At 45.1% G+C, this 26,431-nt stretch overlaps 3 protein-coding genes across 3 annotated transcripts in view; 2 read left to right on the forward strand and 1 right to left on the reverse strand.

Moving 5' to 3' along the window:
- The window catches only part of LOC118770759 (tripartite motif-containing protein 16-like), a 157,271-nt gene that overhangs the window by 41,368 nt on the left and 89,472 nt on the right, over nucleotides 1-26,431 (forward strand).
- LOC118773572 lies at nucleotides 9,569-16,228 on the reverse strand. Its single transcript, XM_036522568.1, has 5 exons — nucleotides 15,992-16,228; nucleotides 13,051-13,159; nucleotides 11,457-11,576; nucleotides 10,638-10,716; nucleotides 9,569-10,494 (listed from the first exon to the last, which is right to left on the reverse strand). The coding sequence occupies exons 1-5, from the start codon at nucleotides 16,087-16,089 to the stop codon at nucleotides 10,403-10,405; spliced, it is 498 nt and encodes a 165-aa protein (XP_036378461.1). The 5' UTR covers nucleotides 16,090-16,228; the 3' UTR covers nucleotides 9,569-10,402.
- LOC118772550 (STEAP family member 1B-like) lies at nucleotides 18,805-26,189 on the forward strand. Its single transcript, XM_036520990.1, has 6 exons — nucleotides 18,805-18,912; nucleotides 22,275-22,623; nucleotides 24,617-24,783; nucleotides 25,138-25,302; nucleotides 25,750-25,964; nucleotides 26,123-26,189. The coding sequence occupies exons 1-6, from the start codon at nucleotides 18,805-18,807 to the stop codon at nucleotides 26,187-26,189; spliced, it is 1,071 nt and encodes a 356-aa protein (XP_036376883.1).

Here is a 26,431-nt window from a genome sequence, read left to right on the forward strand (position 1 = left end):
ACTTTCCAACAGACTCAAAGACTAATTGTCTGCCTCTCTGACTGGCTGTCTTGCTCTCTTAATGACACACTCACCTAATGACGCCTGATTGGCTGACTGACTGACTCACTGACCAATTGTGTGATTCTCTGACTGACTGACTCTCAGGCTGAGCTCTCAGACAGCCTGTCTGTCTGTCTATCTGAGTGTCAAACTGAGATACCCACCTGCAAGAACACACTTCCTGTTCTTGGTCCCGTCCTTCTCTACCATCTGCAAGATGGTCTGTGCAGTATTGTTAAAGACATTGGCATCTATACTCCATGAGAATGCATACAAGGTTATTAACCTGCACTTGGAAACCAGCAAAGTGTAAATTCAGCAAGGTGAACAAGAGTTATTCGGGTCTGAAAAGAAGACCCTATTCACCTCCAAACCCCACCCCCTGCCCCTCTCCCTCCTCAACCCAAGGTTCTCATTTCCTGTGGGATACCAGAGAGGAGAGACCACCCCTGAAATCTGTCTCTGTCTTCACAAGGATAAACTCATCCAGTCCTGTCCAATCCAGCTGAAATTGGTCATGTAGGTGATGAAGAATGCCCCCCCCCCCCCCCCCCCCCCCCCCCCCCGTGTTCCAGAGTGGAGTAATTTCTACTGAGACACAGCCTGAGTCCCCATAGATGTCAGCTGCACTGATGAGCCACACAGATGTCGGGGAATTGGAGGGGGGTATTTTATAGAAAGAGCCATCACAGGCCCGTCATTTGCGGTCAGGGATCCCAGAGTTGGGGGGGACACCGTGCCAACAAGCACCCCCCACCGCAGGACTAAAAAGAAGTCGCAACAAGGGTCCCCGCTACATTATAAACATGGAGTGCTAAAGCAGCAGGATGCATCCGGGCAGCCAGGGAGATACATGCACCCCTACTACCCCCTCAACATCCACCCCCCCACCCCTTCCACATCCCCCACCCCCTCCACTCCCACCAACCCCCCAATATCCACACCCACTCCCCCCTGCCTCCACCACCTGACCATCCCCTCAACATCCACCCCTTCCACACCCAGCCCCATCACCCCTTTGACTTTCAGCCATATTCCAACTCCCCCCCCCCCCCCCCCCCCACCACCACCATGGACACACACACACACGCACAACCAGACTGTGTGCAAAAATGAAATCTTCTACCAGTGCACCTCCCATGGCTAATCCTATTTGTATCCCCCCCCCGAGAGCAAACCTATTGTGTAACCCCCCCACCCCACACACACACACACACACACACACACACACACACATACACAAAGACAGCACTCAGGATCACCATCGCTCTGATATTAAGAGACAGAGCTGGGAGGCACAGTGAGCCTGATGGATAACCCAAAGAGCCTGAGTTAGCAGGGGGCTGTATGCATCCAAACACCAGGGGAGACCACACACATCCTATATCCCTCTTCTCACACACTCACACACAGGCACACTCACACACACGCACGCACGCACTCACGCTCACTCACACACACACACACACACACACACACAGTTCCTCTGAGTTCCTCTGTGTTCCTCTTTACCTGTCCAACCACCTTCTAGTGCCGCTTTCTGACTCCTAGCACAGGAATGATCACACACAGATTTTTAGTAATTGGGTGTCAGGGATTTGCCAGGGAGGCTGTGTGATGCTTATCGATCCTGCCCCCCCCACACCAACCTTTGGTAAACAGCAAAATAAATGATTTTTAAAAAAGAGGAGGCCGAGCAGATGTTAATTGCGTTGCAGAGCAAACCCCGACTGACGTTCCTCCTCCTCCAATTTGCAGCGATCAGGAAATGAAGGGACGATTATCGACGGCACCCCAGGACCCAGCACCATTAGAGGACAGAGAGAAGCGGGGTGCGGGAGGGGAGGGATCCTCACTTCCATCAGCAGTGCAGTAGGTGGGGAGCTTGTGTAGTAGCCTCCAGGCTGACAGTCTGGGTGGGGATCTCCTATTCAGGCCTTTTGAAGGGTGTGTGGCACAAACTGCTTCAGTGGGGGGGGTCCAGGGGTAAAAAATGGATAATACACAGAAGTGGAAGCTGTGTGTGTTGCCCTGGGCAGGTAGGGCCGGGCAGGAAATGCCACAAATCCCGAAAGCCACAGCTGTAAGGTTAATGCTCTGACAATGGACATCTTCTGCATCCTTCTCAACTTCTGCATCCTGCAGAACTTGTACCTGGCACACATAGCTGCTATTGACAAACACTGCTCGAGGTTCTGGGTTCCACAAGAAACTGAAAAAGCTTGAACCATTCATGATAGGCCAAGAATGAAATTGGCTCCCCCTTAATTTTGTCTCTTGCCACACGATTTTAGTAAACACAGATCTAAACATGTAAATATGACTGTGAATATGCATTATCCTTCTCTTGAACGGTGACTGTCCACACGCGCTTGTGTTGGCCTGGTCATGCATGTGCACCGGAGACATCTCGCACAGAGACGCAACCTTCTCTCTTTCATTCATCAGGGGTCTCACCCCTTCTCACAAGGAGGACCGCGTCCAATACGAGCCTGAGAGCACGGCCTCTGACCCGGTAACCCCAGGAGAGCCACAACGGGCTACCAGGCAGCATGCCACAGCATTTGAAACCATATTGAAATCGATAGTCTTTGATTTCCGGCTCTCCTCGGATAACGTGTCACTTCTGGCTTCTGAAGCCTGATTGGATAGAGGAGGGACAGCAGAAAGTTGAACCTTTCTAAAAGGGAGTGGCAAAAGCGCACATTTAATTACACCACTAAACATATTCATTGACATTTACAGTTTTTTCCTGTAAATGTGAGTGAAATTGCTATATTTCTATGTTTCAGTCTCTCACCAATTAACACAGACATGTTTGCAGCACTAGCAACACTATCATGCTAACATTACGAGCTGCTGTTAATTCACACCACCATTCAGTTCAGTTCCACAAGCTTTAATTGGATTTGGAATATGCAAAACAAAAATTTTCACACAAAGCACATACATGAAAAGGGGAAAGAAAAAATGAAAAAAACAGCGTTGATTGAACTAATGGGGAAATCCTCCCTGCTTGTCAATCAGTTTTCAGTTCAAAATTACAAACTGATGTGGAATACAATGGGAAATGTTATGCGAATACTATAACTACGATAGAAGATAGCATACAGTAATGAGGTACCATTTATAATAGTTAGGCCAGTACGTGAACTACCAAAACACAGACGAGGCCTCGCTTTCTTACTCTGTGTCTGTGCTCTGTCTCTTTCTCTCCCATGGCCCCTCTCTCCGATTCTCTTTCTCCTTCTGTCTCTGTGTTCCTCTCTCCATCCTTTTCTCTCTGCCCATTCCCCTCTCTCTCCTTGCCCCTCTCTGTTAGTTGCCTGTAAACCCGTTTCAGGCAGTAACACTCTCACACAAGTCCTCCATGCGAACGTTACTGCGTCTACCGAACGTCTTTGTTATTTTCTGCCCGGCGTCGCCCGGTCGTGTGTCATAATGATTTATGCGATATTGATATTGGATATCATCCTCTGGTTGGACGCAGGAGAGTCTCTCGGGGGGCCAATTTATTTCGGTGACAAATGCAGAGGAGTAAACATAATTATCCTGGATCCTGTCTCACAGTCTGAGGCTCTGCCGAAACTGTGTCAAAGGACAGGTACAAAACACTGGATCTTTGGAGGAAACAGCACCAGGTAAAACCTGGCGTACTGCTATTTAGCGTGTTAAGTACTGTGTGTTATTTCACATTGGTGAGTACTGTGTCTGTCTAGGTTGAACTTTTGTTACCATGTCAAAAATCAAAATATCAACAGCTCCAATCAAACTCTACAACAAACAAACTAGTCAGGTGACCCCTTTACATACAGAGCAAAGATCTGATGCTTGGCTCAAAGAGGTGGAACATGAGGGAAGAGGTAAAATAAAGAGGCGGGGGTGTTTTTGTTATTTGGTGAGTAATATTCCTCACTCCCAGCTTGGCCATATAAGCATTTCTCACCTTTATCTGCTTTTTGAGCCAGACGGCCTGGACACTGACATTGGTACACTCTTTTGAGGACTTACACGGTTCTCTGGAATGGGCTTACATGGTGCCCAAAAACCACACCTCACTCTGAGTGCAGATCTGTGAAAGGGGAGCCCCCAGACTGAGGGCGTGTGGCCTCCAAAACGAGCCGCCGGTCAGGCCCCTCCACCATCAAGGTGGTTTGGACCACACTGCACCTCCCTCAGTCCCTTTGGCCTGAAAACAGCTCAATCTTCTTCTTGCTATGCCCCCGCCCCCCCACCCCCCCAACCAGGGTGTCACCCTCTCCCATCTCTACCCTATCCCTCACTTTCATTAAGACCTACACATCCCTGACAAGCTATAACAAATCGCCGCAGTCCTCCCCCCCATACACCCCCCCCCCCCCACCGCCTCTTGTGTTTTCCGAATCGAATCTTCTTCACAGAGGCTCTTTCTGAAGGAATTGCAATTATTTGTCATTGTAATGCTTCTGATCTGACAGAAGAGGAAGGGGACAGTAGCGTGACTGTGTGTGTGTGTGTGCACATGCGTGTGTGTGTGTGACCTTGTGATTGATCTCCCCTGTCTTCCCCTGAATTAATGTTTGGATGTAATTATTACTTCCCCTGCCATTAGCGTGCGTGCTGAACGATATCATGTGTGGGTAAGCTTTTTTTTTCATTAAAGCATCTCAGATTAAAACATTCGCTTGCCGGCCGTCTGCAAATGAGCCCACAGGCATTCAGGATAAGAACTCCCGAGATGTGGCAATTCATTCTAATTTGGAGCAATATGATCGTTGCAGTCCAGGCTGGGAAAAAAATGATTATATATACATATATATATATAAAAAAAACATAACGAGGACAGTATCCCATTACTTTCCTCAGATTAAATGATACATAAATCAATGCTAAAGGGCAGTGGATGTAAATGTGCAAACCAAGGCTTCTACATCGCAGATTTCTCAGTTATTTATTTATATAGCTACACTGATAGATTTGACATTTTATGTGACCCAAACGTTATGGATGACTTTGTGTGAAGATTCTGAAGAGCCCCGCTCCTCACGGACAGACAGACAAAAGATGGGCTTTCGAGGACTGTCTTGGGTGGTTACTATGGAGATGGCAGTGGAGATAGGAGAGCGAGGCCTCATGGAACCCACTGTCAATCACTGACATGTAAACCAACCAGAATGTGTAGCTTTCCTTTGCATAACCCCACGATTGGCTCAGATTGGTGAATCACTGAGAAAATGTGATGGCTCTTCCCATTTTTGGGTGTTAGTGAAGCCTCTCTCTCTGATTAAAGATAAACTGGCCTCTCCCAATGAGATGGGTTTTATGCAAAACAGCTGTCCAACCAGACTTGGACATAATCCTAGTGCAGGTAGCCAGTGATTAGCACAGGTGCTTACCTCAATCTATGTGGCATCATGAAGGTGTCTTACACAACAAGCACCGGGAAGGATAACGCTTCTTGTCCATTGGAGGATGACAATATGCTGTCAGTGAGTTGCAAACATAATACCAGCTATTCAGCACAATTTGCCTGCAAAATAATTTTAGTGGATTACTTACCACATATTACTAAAAAGTTCATTTCTTTTGTTTAATTAGCTTAGTCTGTAGAGTGTGGACATATGCCATTCTTATTTCCTGATATCTGATCCAAACCCTTTGTGAAGGCTGACATAGTGTAGGTTTTCTCTTAGAGACCACAAAGAGTGTACAGCGTATCTATGTGACAGCTGCCATGAAAGAGTGAAAGTCCATAGAAAGAAAAAAAGGTTAACAGGTTTTAGATAAATGCCCTATCACAGAAGAAGTCTAGCTTCATGTTGGGACCCCTGGGTTTGCCATGAAGAGGCGAGGTGAGGTTCGGAGGGGCACATAATGTTTCCAAGAGTCCATGCTCCTCATCTACCACGTCCCTTGAACCAGAGACAATGACACATTAATGTCTGCTCATAAGTGATGGAGCAGCCACCTAGCCACTCACACTACACAACAAGAGATACAATCAACTCAATATACTGCAGGTCAGACCAGAGGCCTACTGTGTTCCGGAATGGAACAGACTGTAGCTGATCTAGCTGTTCGAAATCTGTCAGCATCGCAGATACAGAACGGCCAGATCCGCCACAGTGCTGCGTTGCCTTTTAACCACTTTTATGATTTCGTCTATTTGCACAGTAGCAAAATTACAGAGAAGCTGCACTTCTAAAGCGAGTTTATTAGATTACTGAGGCCGACTGACATGGTGGGCTCTCGGGGGGGTGGTATGGATTACAGGACGTGGAATTACGTTATGAGCCAGGTGATCTGTTATTTCTGCAGCGGAATGCATTTTCAAAGAAGCCCACCCCAGGCCTCATAGGGAAAGTGCAGAGGTCATGATAACGAAGGCGGAGGAAACGGGGGCTAGAGCTCATAAGCAGAGCCGCGAGAGGGGGGACCGCGGCCCCAGCGGAATGCACAGCTCATAATGGAAGGACTGAGTGGGACTCTGCCCTTTAGCGCCCCACCATCCGCACAGGTAGAAAAAAAAACTAAATTGGGCTGTTGAAAGAAAATAGAAAGACAAAAAAAACAACAAACAAGCAAGCTGGGCCGTTTGTCCGGGCTCTTAAGAGGATAACCTGTTCGTCCTTGGGAGCCCGGGTCCAATGTACCTTTCAGAGTGATTTATTGGACGATATTGTTGTGGTTTTCAATATTGTTCAATACAGACACGCTAATTACCACCATCCAGTTCCATCCGGTTGCGCCTTGGATGGCCGGGTGCACCCCTTGGGGGCCAAAGCACCTGTAATTGGATTTGAGGGGATTTTGTACACTTTCATCAGTGACAAATTGCATCAAAATAAGAGGTGGGCTGGAGGTGGAAATCAGGGGACAGACACCCCCCCCCCAATGCCAGCAGCTGGGCTGGGAGGGTAAGAACATGATAAAGACAAGACCTCTTTCTCCACATATTATCAGTGTAAGTGGGGTCTCAGAGTTTGGAAAGACATTAGAGGAACAGACATCTGAGTCACAAGATGGAGACGCCCCAGGGAAGGCAACTGAATCCCTCCATCAGGGGAATGCAAAGTGCGTGTGTGTGTGCGTGTGTGCGTATGCGTGTGTGTGTGTGCGTATGTGTATGTGTGTATGTGTGTGTGCCTGTGTATATGTGTATGTGTTGAGAGAGCTTTTCTATGTGTGAGACAGTTTGTGCGTGAGAAAGTGTGTGTACTGTGCGCATTTCACGGTTGCTCTGGTGAATAAGTAGCACCTCAGCTGCCTCCCAACCGAAATCCTGACCATGTTTTACATGACTGGCCTAATATCCCTCTGAGTGCCTAAAAAGAATGGCAACCATTCGTCCACCCTTCAATGCCTCCTGGAGATTTATCTGCAATATTCTTTTCCCAGCCCAAAAGCAGGACTCAATAGCCGACTGTAAAGACAACCTGTCCATCAACACTGATGGACTGCCCTTAGCAAAAAGGTGCTTGTGGCCAGTCGCAAGTGTGGAGCAGCGGTTAGTGAACTAAAACTGCAACCAGAACATCATGGGCTCAAATACAAATACAGGCACTGGGGGGAAATATACATAAAAGTAAATATCCAGTAGTAAAGTAAATATCCAGTAGTAAATGCTGATAAAAATCTAAGCAGGTAAAAAATTCAGCTAAAAGGTAGGTAAAAATGTAAAGTAGGTAAAAATCATTTGTACATTTAGTCTATCATTTAAAAAATGTAACATATTAATTGCATGTGTATAAGGGAGTATTGGGTGAAGGGACATAGAGATTTAATCACCTGTGCATCACCCCTAGCAGTATTTCCCACTTGGCTGCTAAAACATGTTGGGCTGTTGTTTGTGACACAGCACTTTGTAGACCTCCTTGAACCAGAAAATAACATCATTCTGACATTACACATGCATTGCGGGAACATTGTGTCTTCGCAGGGATTAAAATAACGTTCGTGAATCTTTTAGTAAAGTTGGAATAATGGTGCCTGTGCAATGCAGAGCATAAGTGGTCTGAAACGTGTGGTGAGTGAACGTCACGCTGTCCTTCACTGTAGAGGTCTGCACTCTGAGCCCCTCGCCATCCTGTTCTCAGTCTATTGTTCCTGACGGTTCTGCGCTTCGTTTTATTTTATTAAACTTTAAAAAGAAGAAAATTGTGTGCCCTTCAGCTTTCATATCTGATACACACCGCATCCTAATGGGCCTGTAAAAATGAAAAATCTCTGCAATATTCTGCACTCTAATGGAAGGCCTACCCTCTCTCTCTCTCTCTCTCTCTCTCTTTCTCTCTCTCTCTCTCTCTCTCTCTCTCTCTCTCTCTCTCTCTCTCTCTCCCTCCCTCCCTTCCTCCCTCCCTCACTGGCCATTTTAGATTCTTCCCTTCTAAGGATCCTAAACAGGCACTACGACGAGAAACAGAGCAGCTTTCCTCCCGGCTCAAAGGTCGCGACCTTACTAGGACACTCAAATGTCCAATGACGTACTATGCATTCAGACAGCATGATACTTTACTGATGACATACAGGGTAACCACCTCGATTAAGGGTACAACAGAAAACACCCTGATCCAGGATTAAAACATGCATCCTACTGGAGTTAAGACATGTTTACCGAGGAGATAAAAGGTAAGCACTTCACTCATGGGTACAACAAAAACCTCCTAATCCAGGATTAAAACCTGCATCCCACTGGAGACGAGACATTTTTGGTACCGTCGTCATCTCTCACAGCATCCAACCCCAACTGCCCACTCATTTTAAAATTCAAATTCTCATTTGACTTAAATTAGAAGATAAAGACTTGACAGCTGCTTGGTCACATTTCCATTAAAAAAAAGAAAAAACAAAACACTTTTGCCTGTTATTGTTCTCTATTGATTGAAATTTCATCTTCCCAATTAAAAAAGCTCTGATTTATCGTTTGTTTGTTCAGAGAAAAAAAAATCAATCAGTCTCAGCTGATAATACAGGAAAGCGATGAGAGAGGCTTGCAGACATTGCCACCTAGTGGCGAAGGAGAGAAACGCGTGGGAAAACGCTGGAGACGGACACTGACGCACGGTGCCAGCGGTCTCCCGGTGATCTCGATGCGCATCTCTCCGTGATTGATGGCAATGCCCAGCTGAGCATATTGCTGTCCTAATAAAACCTGGCCTGCAATTCACACAGCTCCAAGGTTTTTTTCCCCCCCTAGCACCATTGCTTTAAAGAGAAAAACTGGTTTATATGTCAAAAAGAACGATGCGTCCACACAAAGAGTGTTTTACCTTAGAGATAGGGAGAGCTATATTTACAGAAAAGTGTGTGTGTGCGTGCGCGAGTATGAGTGGGCGCTTCAAACGGAAATGCAGCAAGCAAAACTTTGGCCAGTACTTTCAAACAAATTACTTTTTCTTTTATTTGTCCATTACAAGGTGCTTGATTTCAGCAAAATCAGAAAAAAACCTCAATTAAACAAAGAAAGAATTGAAAATGCAAAATAAAACTAGTCAAGACTAGTCAAAAACAGCAGTAAAACACGGTATATAACAAATTAAAGCTGCCTATTAGGATAATCACACATTTGTCAAAAAAAATAGCTCGCAGCTATGAAAATGGCTACGTTTGCACACCAGGTCGAAGCTAAGAGCTAAGCCCCCTCTTTACTCACAGCGTAACCCCGTGGCTTCAACTGGCATTTTAAACATGCCATCTTTTCCCACTTTCTGCTCCGCCACACCACAAGCTTCCTGCGCTTCCATTTGCCATTTCTGCCGGCCGTGCAAAGACAACGTTCCCTGCCGCTGGCTCTCAGCGCTGGCGCGAGGCACATGTGGCGGTCTCAGTGCTTGCACGCTTGTAGGTCAGAGGTCTCAGTCTCAGTGTAATGTGGCTGGAGGTCTCAGTGTCTGTACAGACGGGTGTCTAGGTGTTAGTGTTAAGGTACAGCAAGTAGGCCTGAAGCTGATACAGCTGGCAGTTTTAGCGTTGATTGGAGATAATTAGCGGTCTTAAGTGTTGGTGTGAGGTGACTGCCAGTCTTAATGTTGGTGTAAGTTGATTCGCAGGTCTTAGTGTTGCGGTAAGGTGATTGGTAGCCTCAGCATTGCTGTAAGGTGAATGGTAGTCTCAGTATTGCTGTAAGGTAGTCTGGCCAGACTGGCAGTCTTGGCATTCCTGTAAGGTGATTGGCAGTCTCCGTGCTGGTGTAAGTTGATTGGCAGTCTCAGTGTTGGTGTGAGATGATTGGCAGTCTTAGTGTTGGTGTGAGATGATTGGCAGTCTTAGTGTTGGTGTAAGTTGATTGGCAGTGTCAGTGTTGGTGTGAGATGATTGGCAGTCTTAATGTGAATGTAAAGTGATTGGCAGTCTCAGTCTCAGTTCATTGGCAGTGTCAGCCTCAGTAAATGGTACAGTTGGCAGAGGACCGCTGGGTACAGAGGAAATCGCTGGTTATCTCCGTGTAGCCCGGTGCTTCTGTCAGCCCACTGCCTGGCAACAATACAAAGAGGCATGCAGGGGGGTCAAAATCCAGGAAACCTTTCCCATGACACAGCTTTGTGATGTCACAGTGCAACACTGCAGGAAAACTGAGTCTTCTCTGTGGAAGAGCCCAGCTGTGGATCTGTCCTTACCTTCCATCAGATTGTAGAGGTTGCAGTAGTTGGTGCCATGATCAAGAATGGTGTACCAGGTTTCAGACACAGACATTGCCTGCAAAATGCGCAGAATGCCAAGTATCTGACACAAAATCCACCTTCCATTGAAGCACCTCAGACACAGCTAAAAAGATGTTCTTAGACACCCAAACAGCAGAGGGTGCTGTGTCTGTGGCTAAGCAATCTTACAGACAGAGAATCTCCCCAACAGATAACTGGCTCCAGTAAATGGGAATTGCTCGGAACAAAACCCCCTGCAGCACTTCAGGTCTGGATTAGGCCTCATCTGGTATGTGTACATGTTTGTGTGTGTGTGTGTGTGTGTGTGTCTGGGATGGAAGCTGCCTTTTGTAAATGTGTAGTGACTACAGGACCCCCCTTCCTTGAGAAATTCAAATTTTGTACCATACCGACTTATACAAAAAGGGCACCTGTTCCCAACAGATTTAACGTAACAATGGAATAAACAAGCAATTAATGTATGTATTGACATAATAATACAATGCACAGTATAACATGTAAAATGAATGTCAAAGGTTAGGTTTTGGCATGGGCCTGTCAGAGAATGCTACTTGGTGTGAACATTTAAAAGAAGTGAATGGAGACTACGAGAAAGGTTATGGTTTCCTGCGCTCAGGTGCTGCTGTGCACACACAGGTGGGGGTTATCTGTTTTAGGGGCTTTTTGGTGGAGTGGGCTGTTTCGATCTACAGTATTGTGACACTCCTGTGGCCCGGGACCCCACATGAACCCACTTGACCTTTCACTTCGGGCAAATAGAGGAAGAACTTTTACCGACACGTGGCAGTGGGTGAAGAGCCTGAAGGGGACCAGGCGGAAGCTGAGGTCGTCCACGTGCCTCTTCACCGGGGTGGTGTGCTTGGCCGAGATGAAGTGGATATTAGCAGACTGCAGCTGGAGAGGGAGAGAGAGAGAGAGAGAGAGGGACAGAGAGAGAGAGAGACAGACAGACAGAGGGATAGAGAGACAGAGAGAGGGGGAGCAAAAGATTGTATTATTTCTTTTTTATTACCTTTTATAAATCTCTGCAGAAGTATCTGTATGCATATATCTGTGTTTTACATTTTGCATACACAGTTATTTATATTTCAGATTTTATATGACTGCTTTGGTTAGTCATGCCAATACAGCCACACTTAATTTAACTGAATTGAAAAAGACAGAGAAAGAGAGACCAGAGAGAGAGAGAGAAACAGAGAGACAAAAAGAACAAGGGAGGACCAGAGGACAAAAGGCAGATGAACACAAGGGGAGACAGCACTGAAGACTGTGCTCACACAAATGGTGGGCTGTGCAAGAGCCCAAAGAAGTCACCACAAGCTCATCTCAAGCTGAGTCACAGGTCACGACAGGCGAGAACTCACACCATCATACCAGCATTTCGAAAGCAGCTGTCTCTTTTGCACCACACAAACTGCTGGACAGATACAACCTCACATTCATATTTTTATGAATACGACACTCTCAAAATAAAAATGATTGCATTATTTTCATATAACGAGCGCTTAAATCTGAGCTTAAACTTGAGTTGGGTTTAATTATGGGTCCAGTCTTGAGTAAACAGCCCATACATGTAGTATACAGGGTGGAATCATCACTCTGACAGTGCAGTTATGTTGAGTTCCAACAGTTAGAATTTTGGAGATTGACATGCATTCCACATTCTTATTGGATAAAGGAGAGCTTTCATCAGTCGTTGTCAATTCCATTTTAAGGAGCCCTTTCCCCATCACAACTTGTGATTTTTGGACAAGCAGGCCCTCCCTCACGCTAGAATCATTCATATCAATATGAATGATTCATGCCCTGGCTGACTGGAAACACAGAGACTGTGTTACTGGTGAAGAGACATTTCAGTCTGTGCTGACTTCTCACCTCCCACTGCCTTACCTTGCCTTACCAGGTATGCGCTTCTGTAAGTCACTGCCTTATGTCTATGTGGGATCACTTCAGTGACGAGTGTCTAGCCTGGCACAAGAGGGTTATACGCTTAATCGCCTCCAGAGTCTGACCAAAAACAGCACATAAGTCCTCTGTGCAAGGTCAGCCACCATTGAAACAGATTAATCGAAGGCACTGACCCTGTGACAGAATGGTGTCCCACCCTGGGGTGACACCAGAAGGTAGGGTCAACCTCCAGCAGTGCCTGACTGAGGATTTCCTGACAATCAATAAACTTCTCAACTTTTATGTCAAAGTCAGTCTGAATTAATGAATAAGGTAAAGAAATTCATTCACAGAACCTGTGACAGACTGGTGTTCCGTCCATGGGGTGAACAGTTCTATGCCAAGTTGATTCACATTACATGCGCTGGATCAATCCCGACCCAGAGATGTGCAGGGCCAGACCCCGTGTTCCATTCTTTACCTTATAGAGACACTTCATACCCCCCATGGCACAGCTGGCTAGAGTCCTCCACTTCTTTATCTGGTTCACCAGAGACACGTACACCTGCCTGCAGGGGATCCCGAAATACCTGCCGCAACAAGAGGGACAAGCAGACACGTCATACAGGGCCCCCCACAAACATCACTTCAATGCAGCTCTCTACCATAAGCTTTGGAGCTTCATCCATGCCCGCGACAGAGGTGAATGTGTTCTTGCATTGTGAACTGCTGCCATCTAGTGGAGAATGTTGGTTTACCGTAGTTCTGAGTTGGTGTTAAACCTGACAAAATATCATACAAATGAACAAATTTATTTTGTCACGCTCATAGTTTGAAGTTTGATAAAAGGTCCTTGCACAAAACCGAGCATGAAACCTCAAAACAGATCAAAAACTGAAACAAACAATTGGGTACTGATCTCCAAAACAATTCAACAATTCAACAGCAGTTAAGTAGTGCGCATTATGAAAGTAATAACCGGTGTGCTTTTCATTCAGTTTTATATTTGGTCTTCAAAACATCTTTAAACTCCAGACACCAGCATAGTTTTTCAATGTGTAAGATTTTGACAACTGTCAAGAATTGATGGAAAAAAGGCAAAAGCCAAAACCATACCGAAGACTGTGATGTCCTCAGTTTCAACATATTTCCAAAACTCCCAATCTGAAGCTTTGAAAGTATGGCCATGCCACACCCCAGTACAGTGTGTGATGCAGCAGTTAAGGAACTGGATTTGTAACTGTATGGTTGCAGGACTGATTCCCAGAGTGGGCAATGCCATTGTACCCTAAGCTGCTTCGGTAAATATGTAGCTATATATACATGAAAGAACCGCATACCAGGGATGGGGCAGTGTCTGTACGGAGGGCACTGATTAGAATCATCCTGTCCCCATGTTCACCCCATCACATACCCCCATATCCTGTTTCCCTAGGGGTCATGTGCCTGACCACCCCAGCCTTTTAGTCACACAGTCCCAAACCGCCACCCCCCCCCCCCCCCCCCCCCACAAACAAATAATGGTACTTTGTCTCTTCCTCAGAAAAACATTTTAGAAATTAACCAATTAGTGCAACTGATGAGGCCAAAAGAGAAAGTCAATTCACCCACCCCAGACCCCTGTCTCAGATTAAACACTAAGAGAAACAAGACATTGATATGGGTGTGGAAGTTAGAGCGCTGGACTTTGGACGTGAACCCAAGCTGACCCCTACACAAATAGATGAAAAAATAAAGCCTAGCTGTAATGTAGCATGGGAATGGAACCAGCAACCACTGTCTTACAGGCCCTGCTCCTTACAGCTATGCCACACCGCTGCCTATGGTCTTGCTTACCAGGCAAGCATCAGGCCTACCATGCTCAGCCAGGCTTATTCACACCTGGTGACAACCATGCACCTACCTGAGATAAGTATGTACAGACGTGGTGTTACCAACTTGTCCCTTACTATGATAAATAAATGATAATATCCACATTTATAAGACACTTTTGTCCAGAGCAACTTACATACATTACAATTTACAGATTATCCATTAATATAGCTGGATGTTTTACTGAGGCAATTCTTGGTTAAGAACCTAGCCCAAGGGTATGGCAGTAGTACTCCAGGGAGGAATCGAACCAGCAACCTTTCATTTACAAGCCTTGCTCCTTACCACTATGCCACACTGCTACTCTTACTACATGAGAAACACCTGCTATGTGCTGATTGAGTGTGGATAACACCAGCAGCATCAGACCACTGTGCATAAATTATCTCTGTCATCACCGGACCTGGGTGCTGGATATAACAATATCACAATGCATCAGGGAGATGTGTGACATGACACCTAGGCTGTGTCTGCAAGCCAGGATCAGGACTCACATGCCGAAAGAAAGCAAATAGTAAATAATATATCCTATGCATGGTTCCACTTATGTAATAACTAGTTTATATGTGACAACATATCAGGGGCTAACAGGGGCTGTTGGAAGGTCAGGATAGAGCCCCCAGTGTGTCAGGGGGCCCCCCCGCTGTGTTTTTGAGGCAGGATTTGTCAAAGTGACATGCTCACCGCATTCTACCCCTCAGAGACGCCTCTCAAAAAATTGTGTCCCTGTGCAGAATGCCCCCCCATTCACCACTAAGGACTGCCCCGTGTGGGGTCAAATGGGCACATTGAACTGAACCACTCATTGCCTGAATTGCAAAAAATTTGTGGTCTGTTACACTCCCAGGTAATGGAGTATCATACTGAATGACAGCGTTTCAGAAGCATCTGCATATTCTCCGTGTCTTTATTACTAATGCTTGGACATGTTAGCCGCTGCTAAAATGAAACTATTTACCATGAGACACATTTAATTTGGGGTCGGTCTGAAATCCCTAAGAAGGCTGAACAGCAGTACACATAACCAATTCATTAGCATTACCATTACAGGACTGAAATTGAATGAGTCCTCTGTGAGCATTGCCAAAAAAAGGTATTTCAGTGTAATGGACACTAACACCCAAACAGATCTGAACCCAGACTGCTGAAAATGGTATGTATAGCACAGACAGACGAAAACAGATTGCTGTTAGGGACTTCATGAATTATAGAGGTGAATGGAGAGAAAATGCCTGTAAACATCTTGATCTGTTTACTGACATCACTTAGGCTTCACAAGGATGAAAAACATCCAGTAAACCAATCAAAACATTCAGTCGTGGTGGCGTGTCGTGACTTCTTCCGGATGTGAAAGTTTCCTGTGTGATTACCCAAATATTAACTTAAACATCACGCACATTAACACATAAAATAAATCAATGAATAAACAATTAACAAACGCCTGCTATATCGGTCAGTACTGCTCTGTTTAAAACAAAGACGCAACCACCGCCAAGTATTGTTTGTACAACGCAAACAAAGTAAAATAACACTGAACTGCTCCGACTCACCACTCAACTTTGCACTGCGCATGGAGCGGACCCGCGGCGGAAGGTGCGGGGGTACCCGCTATCAAAGCGGCTACAAAAAGCCAGGTTTTCAGATTCATGGTTCCTTGCCTCTGAAGTTCTGCAGTTCTCCACGGAGCTCCGGGCGGTTTGAGCAACACACTGTCCCTAAACCAAAATTTCCCTAATGCCTACTTCTGGAAACAGGCACGGGATCACAGGATCGTCATGTGCGTCACTCCAAAGGAAGCAGCACAAAACCAATTAAGACTACCAGTTCACCAGAGGTTGCTAGGGTAAACGGTCGCTTTAGTGACCTCTGGAGGACTCACAGTGCAATTACAAAGACGCTTAATGGGTCGGCAGCATTTTTCCGTTCCAAAGCCTACTTACTTGTTCATGAGTTTATCCCCGATTATATTTACTTATTAAATGCAACTTTTTGTTAGGACATTCAATATACAATGAATTTATGCCTAGAATAGGATCACAACTTTGGCCAGTTTTGTAATGGTTATACTTTCAGTTCGTGTAATTATACACACGTTAATTACACAGTTCTACATTCCGGTCAGTCCGATAATGTGAAGTGCTTGGCAGTATCGTTGGAAGTCTGTTTGTGAAAGCTCAGTCAGTCACAACTCTACCTTATGAGGAAATTTGGCTGTTTTAGCTTTGGAAACAAACAAGGTAGTGTATATGTACCGTGACAAGTGTGGTTATGTATCCAATGTATGCAACTATTTGTGACGGGGAAAGTTTGCACATAACCACAGCCACTATCTACTGCCATATCAGTGCTTGTTGATTTAAGCGAATTATCAGTATTTTTTGTGAATTTAATTACAGAATAAATATTTGCATTAACTATTAGTATAGTAGCCGAAATAGTAGTATAGTAACGTACTCACGGGCGTCAGTTTGTTTTGAAAAGTGTTGGGGACAACGACGGGTTCGACGTGTTCACACCTTTTTAAAGTGGTGGGGACGAAATAGGCCACGACAAAAAAATTCCCCAGTGTAAATGACCCCTACGAACGTAGTACTATTAGCACTATTATTAGTATCGCAATATACAGTTAATTATTATTGTACATTGTATACTGTTGTATTGTAAAATAAATATTATTTCAGATGCTTTTTAAAATCAGACTCCCACGTAGGAATCAATGCAACAATGTAAAAGTCTTTGCTTGTCTTGCGTCTCACAGCAAGGAAAGGTGACATGCAAAATTCTTTCATGGGATTAAAGTCATCTAACAGGTTCAAGCAAACAATTTTAGAGTTTTCGGTCGCATTGCATTACATTATGGGGATTATGCAATTAGCAAACGCTTGTATCCAGAGCGATTTCCATCACAATAGAACACAAGTGTATCCATGCAATTCAAAAACGTCAGATGACGCTAACAACACTCCCAGACCAGTGAGAGTGAGCATAACACTAGAGCCATATCACAAGTTAACCTGTGCAATCTGACAGAAGCCAAATATACTACGGTACAACAGCCCCTATCACACAGAATCCAAAATGCTACACAATACTACACGTAAAAAAGAGGTATTAGGTGTTAGGGACGGGGTTCGACCTGCGAATACAGTTTTTTTTTTTTTTTTTTAACACAGTTCAGTGGCCAAAATCACTCACAAGCCATCCGCAAAGCCTCTGCTAACAAAGTTTCCCACATGCAGACGTGTAGCTCTGGGTGTTTCACGTGTCGCCGTTGGAGGCAGGACCGAGTGTTACATGATTGGTTGAGGCGTTCGTTCTCCCGGGGCCTTGATGTTGGTCATTGGGTAAACCAGTCGTGGCCGTTCCCATGGGGGCCGATTCTTTACGAATTCGGGGCGGGTCATGAAGTTGTGTTGCTGTGCCTATCGTAGTTTTCGTGCGAGGGGTCTAGCACAGTTACTTGCTCCAAGCAATTAAGATGATTGTGATCAGACACCGTGTGTTAGACTCCTTCGTGTGTGATTTCGGTCGCCAGTTTGTCAGATGAATAGTTTTTTTATGGTCGTGGTCTGCATGAGTCACTGCACGCGTTCGGACGTCGTTGTGCTGGAGCAATGTGTGTTCCGATGACCTGAGCGCACTGTAAGTCAAGCTCGTAAAACTGATTTCCTCAAAGCTTCGCAGACTGCTAACGCTATGCTCATCTGTGGAGCCAGAAGAGGTGTTTAAAATCTGTAACGTTAAATGAAATCATGATGTAACGCGGCGTATGAAACTGGAACAATGTCGGCTGTGAGAAGGCAGAGCGGTTCACCGCTTTGGCAAGTAATCTTAGATCGCTGTGTCCATGGTTTTATTTATTTATTATTATTATTATTATTTTTTTTTATTTTTTTTTTTGCGAACGAAAGGTGTGTATCGTGTCTTTATTAGAGTTTTTGTTCAACAGAAGACACTTTATTAAAGTGTCTCTACATTTACAGCTACAGACTAGGGCACACACCCGCAGCGTGTCAGAATAGAAAACCTGAGGCAGTGAAAGTACATTCCTCATGGATTAATGTACTCATGCGGTCAGAAATGAAAATGTGGTCATGTGAACTTTCTATAGAGTCCCCACGGTGATCACATGCCTGAACAGGTCAAGGTTAGGACTAGCGCTGGGATTTAATACGGCCAATTGGATAACCCTCACGACCCAAAGTAAATTAACCTTTCTTGATCAGAGCTGTAAATCCATAAATAAATACACAACAATACCAACATTTCATTGTTTTTTCGCTGTAGTATGAACACGTTGCTCATGGAATTCTCTGTCTCCATCACGTCCGTTAGTGCAGGCTCCAGACTGGACCGATAAACTATGGATAGGCACGCGGAAACTGGGATCGCGGAGGGAGAGAGGTGCGAGTCTGACTGGCTTCACCTGACGGAAGTCGCCCCAAAGACGCAGCCCCACGCTGCGCAAGAGGTATACCACACCGATGCGTAGCGCTGCACCAGGCTGTGTGAACCACTTACTTAAGAAAATGCAGACGCGCTGCTTCTCCATGTTTCCCGTACCTCTATCGTCTTATCCATGCAGGTGCGGCTTTTAGTTCTATTCAGATTAGAGATTAGAGACATAGAGCAAAGAGGGGCAGAGTCAGAGATGAAACAGATGAACAGAGGGAGGGAGGGAGAGAGAGAGAAGATGGGGAAAGTGAAGGAGAAGGGAGATAGGTCAGAAAGGAAGAGAACTTCATGAGTGAACTTTATGTGTTTCCACCAAATGGATAGTGAGTAATGATACAGCATTCTGCAAACATTCCCAGGATGATTCCTTCACAGAAACAAGATTTAAACAACAAAATCTCCATTACCCTTCATTATCCAGTGAACCTGAGCCTGTGATGTAAATGTATAGTGTATAGAATGTATAGAAGATGAGATGTTTGTTCATGCATACTTTCATAAGCTTGTGCTTTCCGCTAGCACTAACATATCCACATGGCATGTATGGCTTGATATGACTCAAAAAGCGGCAGATGTGATATGACAATGGGAGTCTGTACCCTGTGTGAAAAAAAACAAAAAATCCTTAGCTGGATCTTATTCAGACACCATATCTCCATGGCCTGTATAGCTGGGTAAGATTCTTCATGACAAGTCAAAAACTCAGAAAGCAAAAGGCGTGATGTCACTGTGGGAGTGTGTGTCCTGTGTGGATAGAAAAGCCCTTGGCTGGATCTTATTTACGAGACAGAGGGGCCTCCAGTCCATGTGAGTGAAAATGTGAACCGCCACATGCCAGGAAATAGTAAATGATTGTTCCTTAACTCTTACCACTCCTTGGCTTCAACACATATGGCTTTCTGTACTACATCACAGCTCATCAAAGCCAGTACAATTCCCTGCCCTGACACACAAATGGTTAAATATCTTTATCCGCCAATATTACTACTTTGTCTTATTTTGGGCGAGTTATGTTTGTAAAGCTGGGTAGCTGAGGGCATTTAACCCGCAGAAAGTCAGGTTAATTACCTTTCTGAAAGGGCACGGTGGTAGCACCCCGCTTGGCAATCATAAAAAAGACAGGCTTTCAGTCAAACAGCCAAATACCTTTTTGATCAGAATCAATCGTTAAGAACTTATGAAATTTTAATGATGAGAAAAGGTCATTCGGCCTACCTGGCCTCCTAATTCTGCCTGTAGCCTAGAGTGTTTCTAGCGCTGTGCCAAGGCTGGTCTTGAACTCACAAAGAATCACTGACGCTAGTCTGTTCTTTGCATTAATATCTCTCTATGAAAAAATACCTCTTAGTGTCAGCATAAATGTTCCCTATTAATTAAATTAAATTAAATGGTCTAACTAAATATTTACTGGCAAAATTCAACTTGAAATAGCCAATTTTATCAAATCCCCTTTATCAAATGCAAACCCCTCAATCAAGGTCTTTCTACAGTAAAGCCTACAGTGTTTACATCATATTACACCAGCCCCATATTACATCAACTTTACATTACATGTTTAAAGCGGTTTTGCTCTTTTTTTGTTTTAAGATTCCTTGTTATTATATCCAAGGTATTTATCTGACCTTATCAGCGTGTTTATGTTTAATATAAATGTAAATCTTTAATGTTAGTGTAAATGTCAATCATCTGGGGACTGACCCTGCAGTCTTTTCAGGCAGGGTCTTCACCGCAGTGCCACATTGCCGTGTCGTTGCACTGCAGTGTGTTACAGAAGAACTGGCTTGCACCCCTCTCATCAGAGGAGTTTCCTGTTCCCATGTTGCTTCCATGTTTGTGAATGGCTGATGTCACTCGTGTCACACCAAGCAAACAGCAGCTTGCCATAGCTTCCATACCTTGAAACTGGATTTTGACCTGACAAAAACACACATTACGTTTGCGAACATAAATATGCATCAGCAGCAGCTTGAGTCAGAAACCTTACATTGCAGGTTGTCTGTTGTCTGTGGGTCTGACTCAAAGCAAGAAAAAAAAAGAAAATCTTCTGAGATTTTTATTTTTTTCTTTTTTTTTTCATCAAATGGTTGTTTGAAGTGAGTGAAGAAAATTGAGCAAAATCATGCAAACCAAACATACGTTCAGGCTGAGTAAACCAAAAAATCACATGACCTGGGTCAGACTTAACCCGCTCTACACTGCCCCCAGAAAATGCCCCAGGCCCCTGTAAACACTACAGGATACACCAGGCTAGCTGGGCAACGGTCACATGCAGAGCCTTTTCCTCTGTCTACATGGCTGCTGACAGACACAGTGTTTTCAGAGAGAGGGTGTTATAAGGGGTACTATCCCTCACCCCACCAATTATGTTTGAACATACTTTTTTTTTTTAACTTTTGAGTCTATTCTCCAAGAAAGAATCTCTGTGTCTGCCTTCCTCTGGAGAGGACTGCTGTTAGTTTCTCCCAAACTGGGAGCTGAGCCGCATCCATAAGACCACTGCCAAGAAGAACCACACCTCTAGGGGAATGCTTGCAAACATGAAGTGAAAATCCAAAATGGATCTCTCATCGAGTAAATAAACACAAATTTTGATACTCAAGTCCACATTCATTGTCTAATTAATTTGAATGGTGACTTAAAAGAGACAGATTTCAATGATGCGTTGAGTGAGGTTCACTCTTCAAGTCATGTTCAAATGTGTCAGGCTGGTAAAATATACTTACCTGTTTTTGAAACATATGTATACTGTATTCAGAATTGGAGTTGGGTGTGACCAGATAAATACCAGTTCTATGGTTATACTTGGGTAACATATACTTTTCACTGAGCAGTTGGAAAGCATATAATTCACCTTAATCAGCTGTATGGAGTAAGAATGAATGCTAACTTAAGCGCATCTGCGTAACCTTTAGGTAATCACCATCACTCAAAGAGCAGTAAAGCTCTATTTTGGTCCTCTTGAAGTCTAGTGGTTAGTAGTAAAGAGACTGTAGTTAGTGGGAAAGATTACTGCTGGGCCCTGGGGAAAAACGGAAAAGAAATGACTCACGAGCCAAAATGGAGGACCATGATTTCTGAGGCCTTCTTTGTTCGTGCGGTACCTCGTGTGGCTGTGCTTGTGTGTGTTCAGTGAGTCAGTTAGGGCGGGTGACATTGCCCCTTGGTAGAAATGCACAAGCTCATGGTGTTTCCAGAAAGAGGCGGAGTGTGTGTATGTGTGTGTGTGCGCAAATGTGTGTGTGCATGTATGTGGTGGGTATGTGTGTGTTTTCACATGTCTACAGGCTTGTGTGCTTGTGTGTTTGTAAGGTCATAAGCGCTTCTGTCTGCAGTGAGAGCTCTCAGCTCCTCACGCTTTTGGTCTTCTCTCCCTCCCAGGACCCCGATGGCAAGGAGGCAGCACCGCTCCAGGCTGCTCTCCAGCTCCCCCTGCAAGTCCCCTTCCTGGTGGAGGACTTTGAGCTCCCAGCCAGCGTCAGGCTGGAGGACTCTCCGCTCTTTCCTCTGTGGCGGCTGCCCCTCAGAGCAGCGGCCGTCCTGTCCGTGCTGACCTTCCTCTACACCCTTCTGAGGGACGTCCTGCACCCCTACGTGACTCAGGGCAGAAACGACTGCTACAAGATCCCCATCCTGGTGATGAACAAAGCCCTGCCCTGGACCGCCATCACCCTGCTGGCCCTGGTCTACCTGCCCGGGGTGCTGGCTGCCATACTGCAGTTACATCGAGGTGAGGGGGGAGCGACCTTTACTTTTTCATTTTAAGACTATGGGATGGAAAATAAGAAGGTGTAAGATATTTTTTGTACTTTTGCAGTTTAGAAAAGCATCTCTATTTTGCTCCTATTTTTATCAGTTTAACATATTTTTCTATAGTAGAAAGGCATTAAGTAAAGATTATCTTATATATCCTTGATGAAGGATAAAAGAAAACTTATGCAGATTATGAGAAATTATAATAATCATTAGAACATACTTTCTGCAATGCATTGATACACATAGATACATGCACACGCAGACATGCAAGCATATGAACACACATTCACATGTGCACATGATGGCAGACAATCAGGGCCAAATAGTTTTAGGCTTTGTGTGCAGCTGTTTAAAGGGGGAAATGGGAAGTCATTGGAAGTTACACTTCCTACAGGCACTTGCACAGTCTGTCACACTGAAGGACTCCAGAATGTTGCCCATGACAAGAGTTTAGCACCACTACTACAGACAAATCCTCCTGTCACTTCGTGTCTCCTGGTCTGACTCTTGTCCTTCCTGTCACTGCCCCCCCCCCCTCCCCCCCCCCCCCCCCCCCCCCCCCCACACACACACACACACACACACACACACACACACACACCATGTGGACAGCTCAGTGGTGTAAATTTAAGGACCTGCTCTTCCAGAGAGTGTTTTTGGTTGATTTTAAACACGGGGCCAAGGGATATACGTCATAAAGTTTTGGAGAATAGTCCAGGATGATGTTACTGGAAATTTCCACAGCACTCTTGCGCTGTTTTGTAAAAAGCAGCTCACACCCTGCTGGTGTTCCCAGAGGTGTGCGGTTTAGGATCTGCATTTCCAGAGACAATTTTTGGTTGGTTTTAACTGAGGTGTGAAAGCCTCCATTTTGTGACGGAGGCCAGGACACATGCTGTCGGAAATTTCCATGCCGCTGCTCAACACCACACAAAAATTTGGCCGTACTGTGTGTGTGCCAAAAAAGACACCAAAATGGCAGAGTTTACATGTTTGTATCATGACTTGTGTCTATTAATGTAGTGTAATGTTTACTTTAGATGATCTGGCTTCCACTGACTCATACTGACCCATTACACTTCTCTGAAAGTTGTGTAACCTCTCCTTCAGTATCTCAGAATCTGTTTTGAACAACACTTTTCTCTTCCATCCTCTCCTAGAGTGTATTTGAGGGTAATATTAGCAGAAACCAGGAGAAATCTTGAGCAACTAAAGGCTATTTTCTATCTCAGTTGATGAAATGCAGTTTTTTGGTACTGTCCATAATGTACCAAGCAATGTTGAATTTTTTTCATAACCTAAAATGAAATGAAAACTATGACTATGATGACCTGTCACTCAGTAACTTGTTAAAGCAGTGGATCATATGAATGGGAGGTCCAGGAAAGAGAATGCAGTCAGGTGGCCATTGAAGAAGTTGTTTGTTTAACACACAAACTTGAAATACCTATGCTAGTTGCCAATCTCCAGCTGACATGTGGAGCACAATACCTTCATAGGTGGAGTTGCATCGGATGTTAGTATGGAGATCTGACAAAGGAGTCATTGTACCACTGAGCAAGGTGCTAAATATGCATTTCTTCAGCCACTACCCAACTGTGTGAATTATAAATGGGTGAGTGGTGTAAGATGTTCTGGACAAGGGCATCTGTGCAATAATGTAATATAAATAATGTAACAATGACAATAATGTAATTTAAATGTCGTTAAAAAAGACTTTGGTCTTTGTTGCTCGTATTTTTGGGAGTTTAAGGTTAGATGGAAAAAGGTCTAACTGTAATAATGGCATATATTCAAACATCTTGTGATACTTGTAACCTTATTATGCTGATACTCATTGTAGGTAATGGTTTTAATGTTTTAAATGTTGCTCTGTTTTGGCCAGAAGTCGATCTATCTCAGCAGGACATCCTGGTAAGAAATAAAGCCAAAGTAAGTAAATAAATAAACTGTATCTTCTGCTTCAGGCACTAAATACAGCCGATTCCCGGGCTGGCTGGACAGGTGGATGTCCACGAGGAAACAGCTGGGCCTCTTGTCCTTCTTTTTCGCCTCGCTTCACGCTGTCTACAGCCTCTGCTACCCAATGAGGAGGTCATACAGATACAAGCTGCTCAACTGGGCCTATCAGCAGGTAGGAGGCAGTCACCTGGTACTGCAGGGGCCAGTCAGCATGCAGGAGCCTGTCAGGAAGTACTGTAGGAGCCAATTAGTAGACGGGAGTCAGTCAGAAAGTATGGCAGGGCCAATCAACAGGGACTTTAGGGGTCAATCAGCAGAAACGGAAACGGAAGTAGGAACCAATTAGCATGTACAGCTATTTGGCACACCCAAAAGATGAATGCAGCATTGTCGCTAATTAGCAAAAACTACAACACACATGCAAAATTTTTGTTCTCCTTTCAGTTTTTTCCTCCTAACATTCCTCCGTGAAAGTGTGTCCAGTTATGTCTGATTAATACCCCTTTCTTGCTGTCACATCCCACAGGTGCAGCAGAACAAATCGAACGCCTGGATTGAGGATGATGTCTGGCGCATGGAGATCTACGTCTCCCTCGGGATTCTGGGCTTGGCCGCCTTGGCCCTGGTGGCAGTCTCTTCCCTCCCGTCTGTAAGCAATGCCCTCAACTGGAGAGAGTTCCAGTGCGTTCAGGTAAGAAAGCACCTGAGTCTAGCGACAGGATGGCATGTCCAGATAAAAGCACAGCTGTCTATCACATCCCTGTGCATGCTTACATCTTTGTTTTTGGATAATGATCTGTAGCATCTGATGTTCCTTAATGTGGAATTTAGTGATTTTCTGCAGATCTACAGCAAATAATTCATCTTGAGTGAGCTGAGTAAGTGAGTGAGTGAGTGAGTGAGTGAGTGAGTGAGTGAGATAGTGAGTACGCTAGTGAGTGAGGGAGTCAGTGAGCAAGTGAGTGAGTGAGTGAGTGAGTGAGTGAGCTAGTGAGTACGCTAGTGAGTGAGTGAGAGAGTGAGTTTGTAGCTGATGTGATCTTAATTTGACCTGACTATCAGTAGATTTGCCCTGGGCCTGTGTGACATATCAAAGAGAAGTCTGACCACTGTCCCTCGTGTCCACTTCCTCCCACAGAGGAGTCTGGGATACGGGGCCCTACTTCTCTGCACGGCCCATGCGCTGGTATTCGGCTGGAGGAAGTGGGTAGAGCCCAAGCAGTTTGTGTGGTACACCCCGCCCTCCTTCATCCTGGCCTCGCTGCTCCCCGGGGTGGTCCTGCTGCTCAGAGGCGCCCTGATGCTGCCCTGTTTGGACAGGACGCTGGCGCGGATCCGCCGTGGCTGGGAGAGGCCACGCCCACGCCGGCACGGGGCAGCAGAACACCGCTCATTGTGAGGGATTTGGGTGGTGTGGCGGGAGGTTCACCTCATCACCCCCACCCTGAAGAACGATACCCGGCTTGTCAGTCAGCACATTTTATCACAGGCCCTGATGCTGTTCATCTGAGTATCAGCAAACCACTAATAAAAATGAAGGTGTCTTCTGCTGATGATTTCCTAAGCAGGAGGGTGTAAATTTCAACATGGTGCATTTCAATCTTGTCAGAATTCACCAGAGCTGGCCTTGTCAAGGAATGGAAAAAAAAAGAAAAAAGCAGACCTCCTCCACACAGTGGTTTAACACGTAGCGACTGTGAACTGACATTGTTGAACTCCCGCAAAGGGAACGTTTGGTGGAGTTATGTGTGCGTGGCAGCTGTGTGTACAGTCTTTAGTGCACAGTCTACCACAACCCCAGCATCTGCCAGACACAGACA

Source organism: Megalops cyprinoides, chromosome 2 (assembly GCF_013368585.1).
Source record: "Megalops cyprinoides isolate fMegCyp1 chromosome 2, fMegCyp1.pri, whole genome shotgun sequence".
NCBI classification, from domain to species: Eukaryota; Metazoa; Chordata; class Actinopteri; order Elopiformes; family Megalopidae; genus Megalops; species Megalops cyprinoides.

Bases quoted from the DNA above. Each gene is read 5' to 3' on its own strand.
- LOC118773572 (XM_036522568.1), bottom strand. From the start codon at position 16,089: ATGAATCTGAAAACCTGGCTTTTTGTAGCCGCTTTGATAGCGGGTACC. The intron at 13,160-15,991 runs GTGAGTCGGAGC...TTGTTGCGGCAG, and splicing joins GCGCAGTGCAAAGTTGAGTG to GTATTTCGGGATCCCCTGCA. The intron at 10,717-11,456 runs GTAAAAGTTCTT...CGCATTTTGCAG, and splicing joins TCACCCACTGCCACGTGTCG to GCAATGTCTGTGTCTGAAAC.
- LOC118772550 (XM_036520990.1), top strand. From the start codon at position 18,805: ATGGATAGGCACGCGGAAACTGGGATCGCGGAGGGAGAGAGGTGCGAG. The intron at 24,784-25,137 runs GTAGGAGGCAGT...CACATCCCACAG, and splicing joins TCAACTGGGCCTATCAGCAG to GTGCAGCAGAACAAATCGAA. The intron at 25,303-25,749 runs GTAAGAAAGCAC...TTCCTCCCACAG, and splicing joins GAGAGTTCCAGTGCGTTCAG to AGGAGTCTGGGATACGGGGC.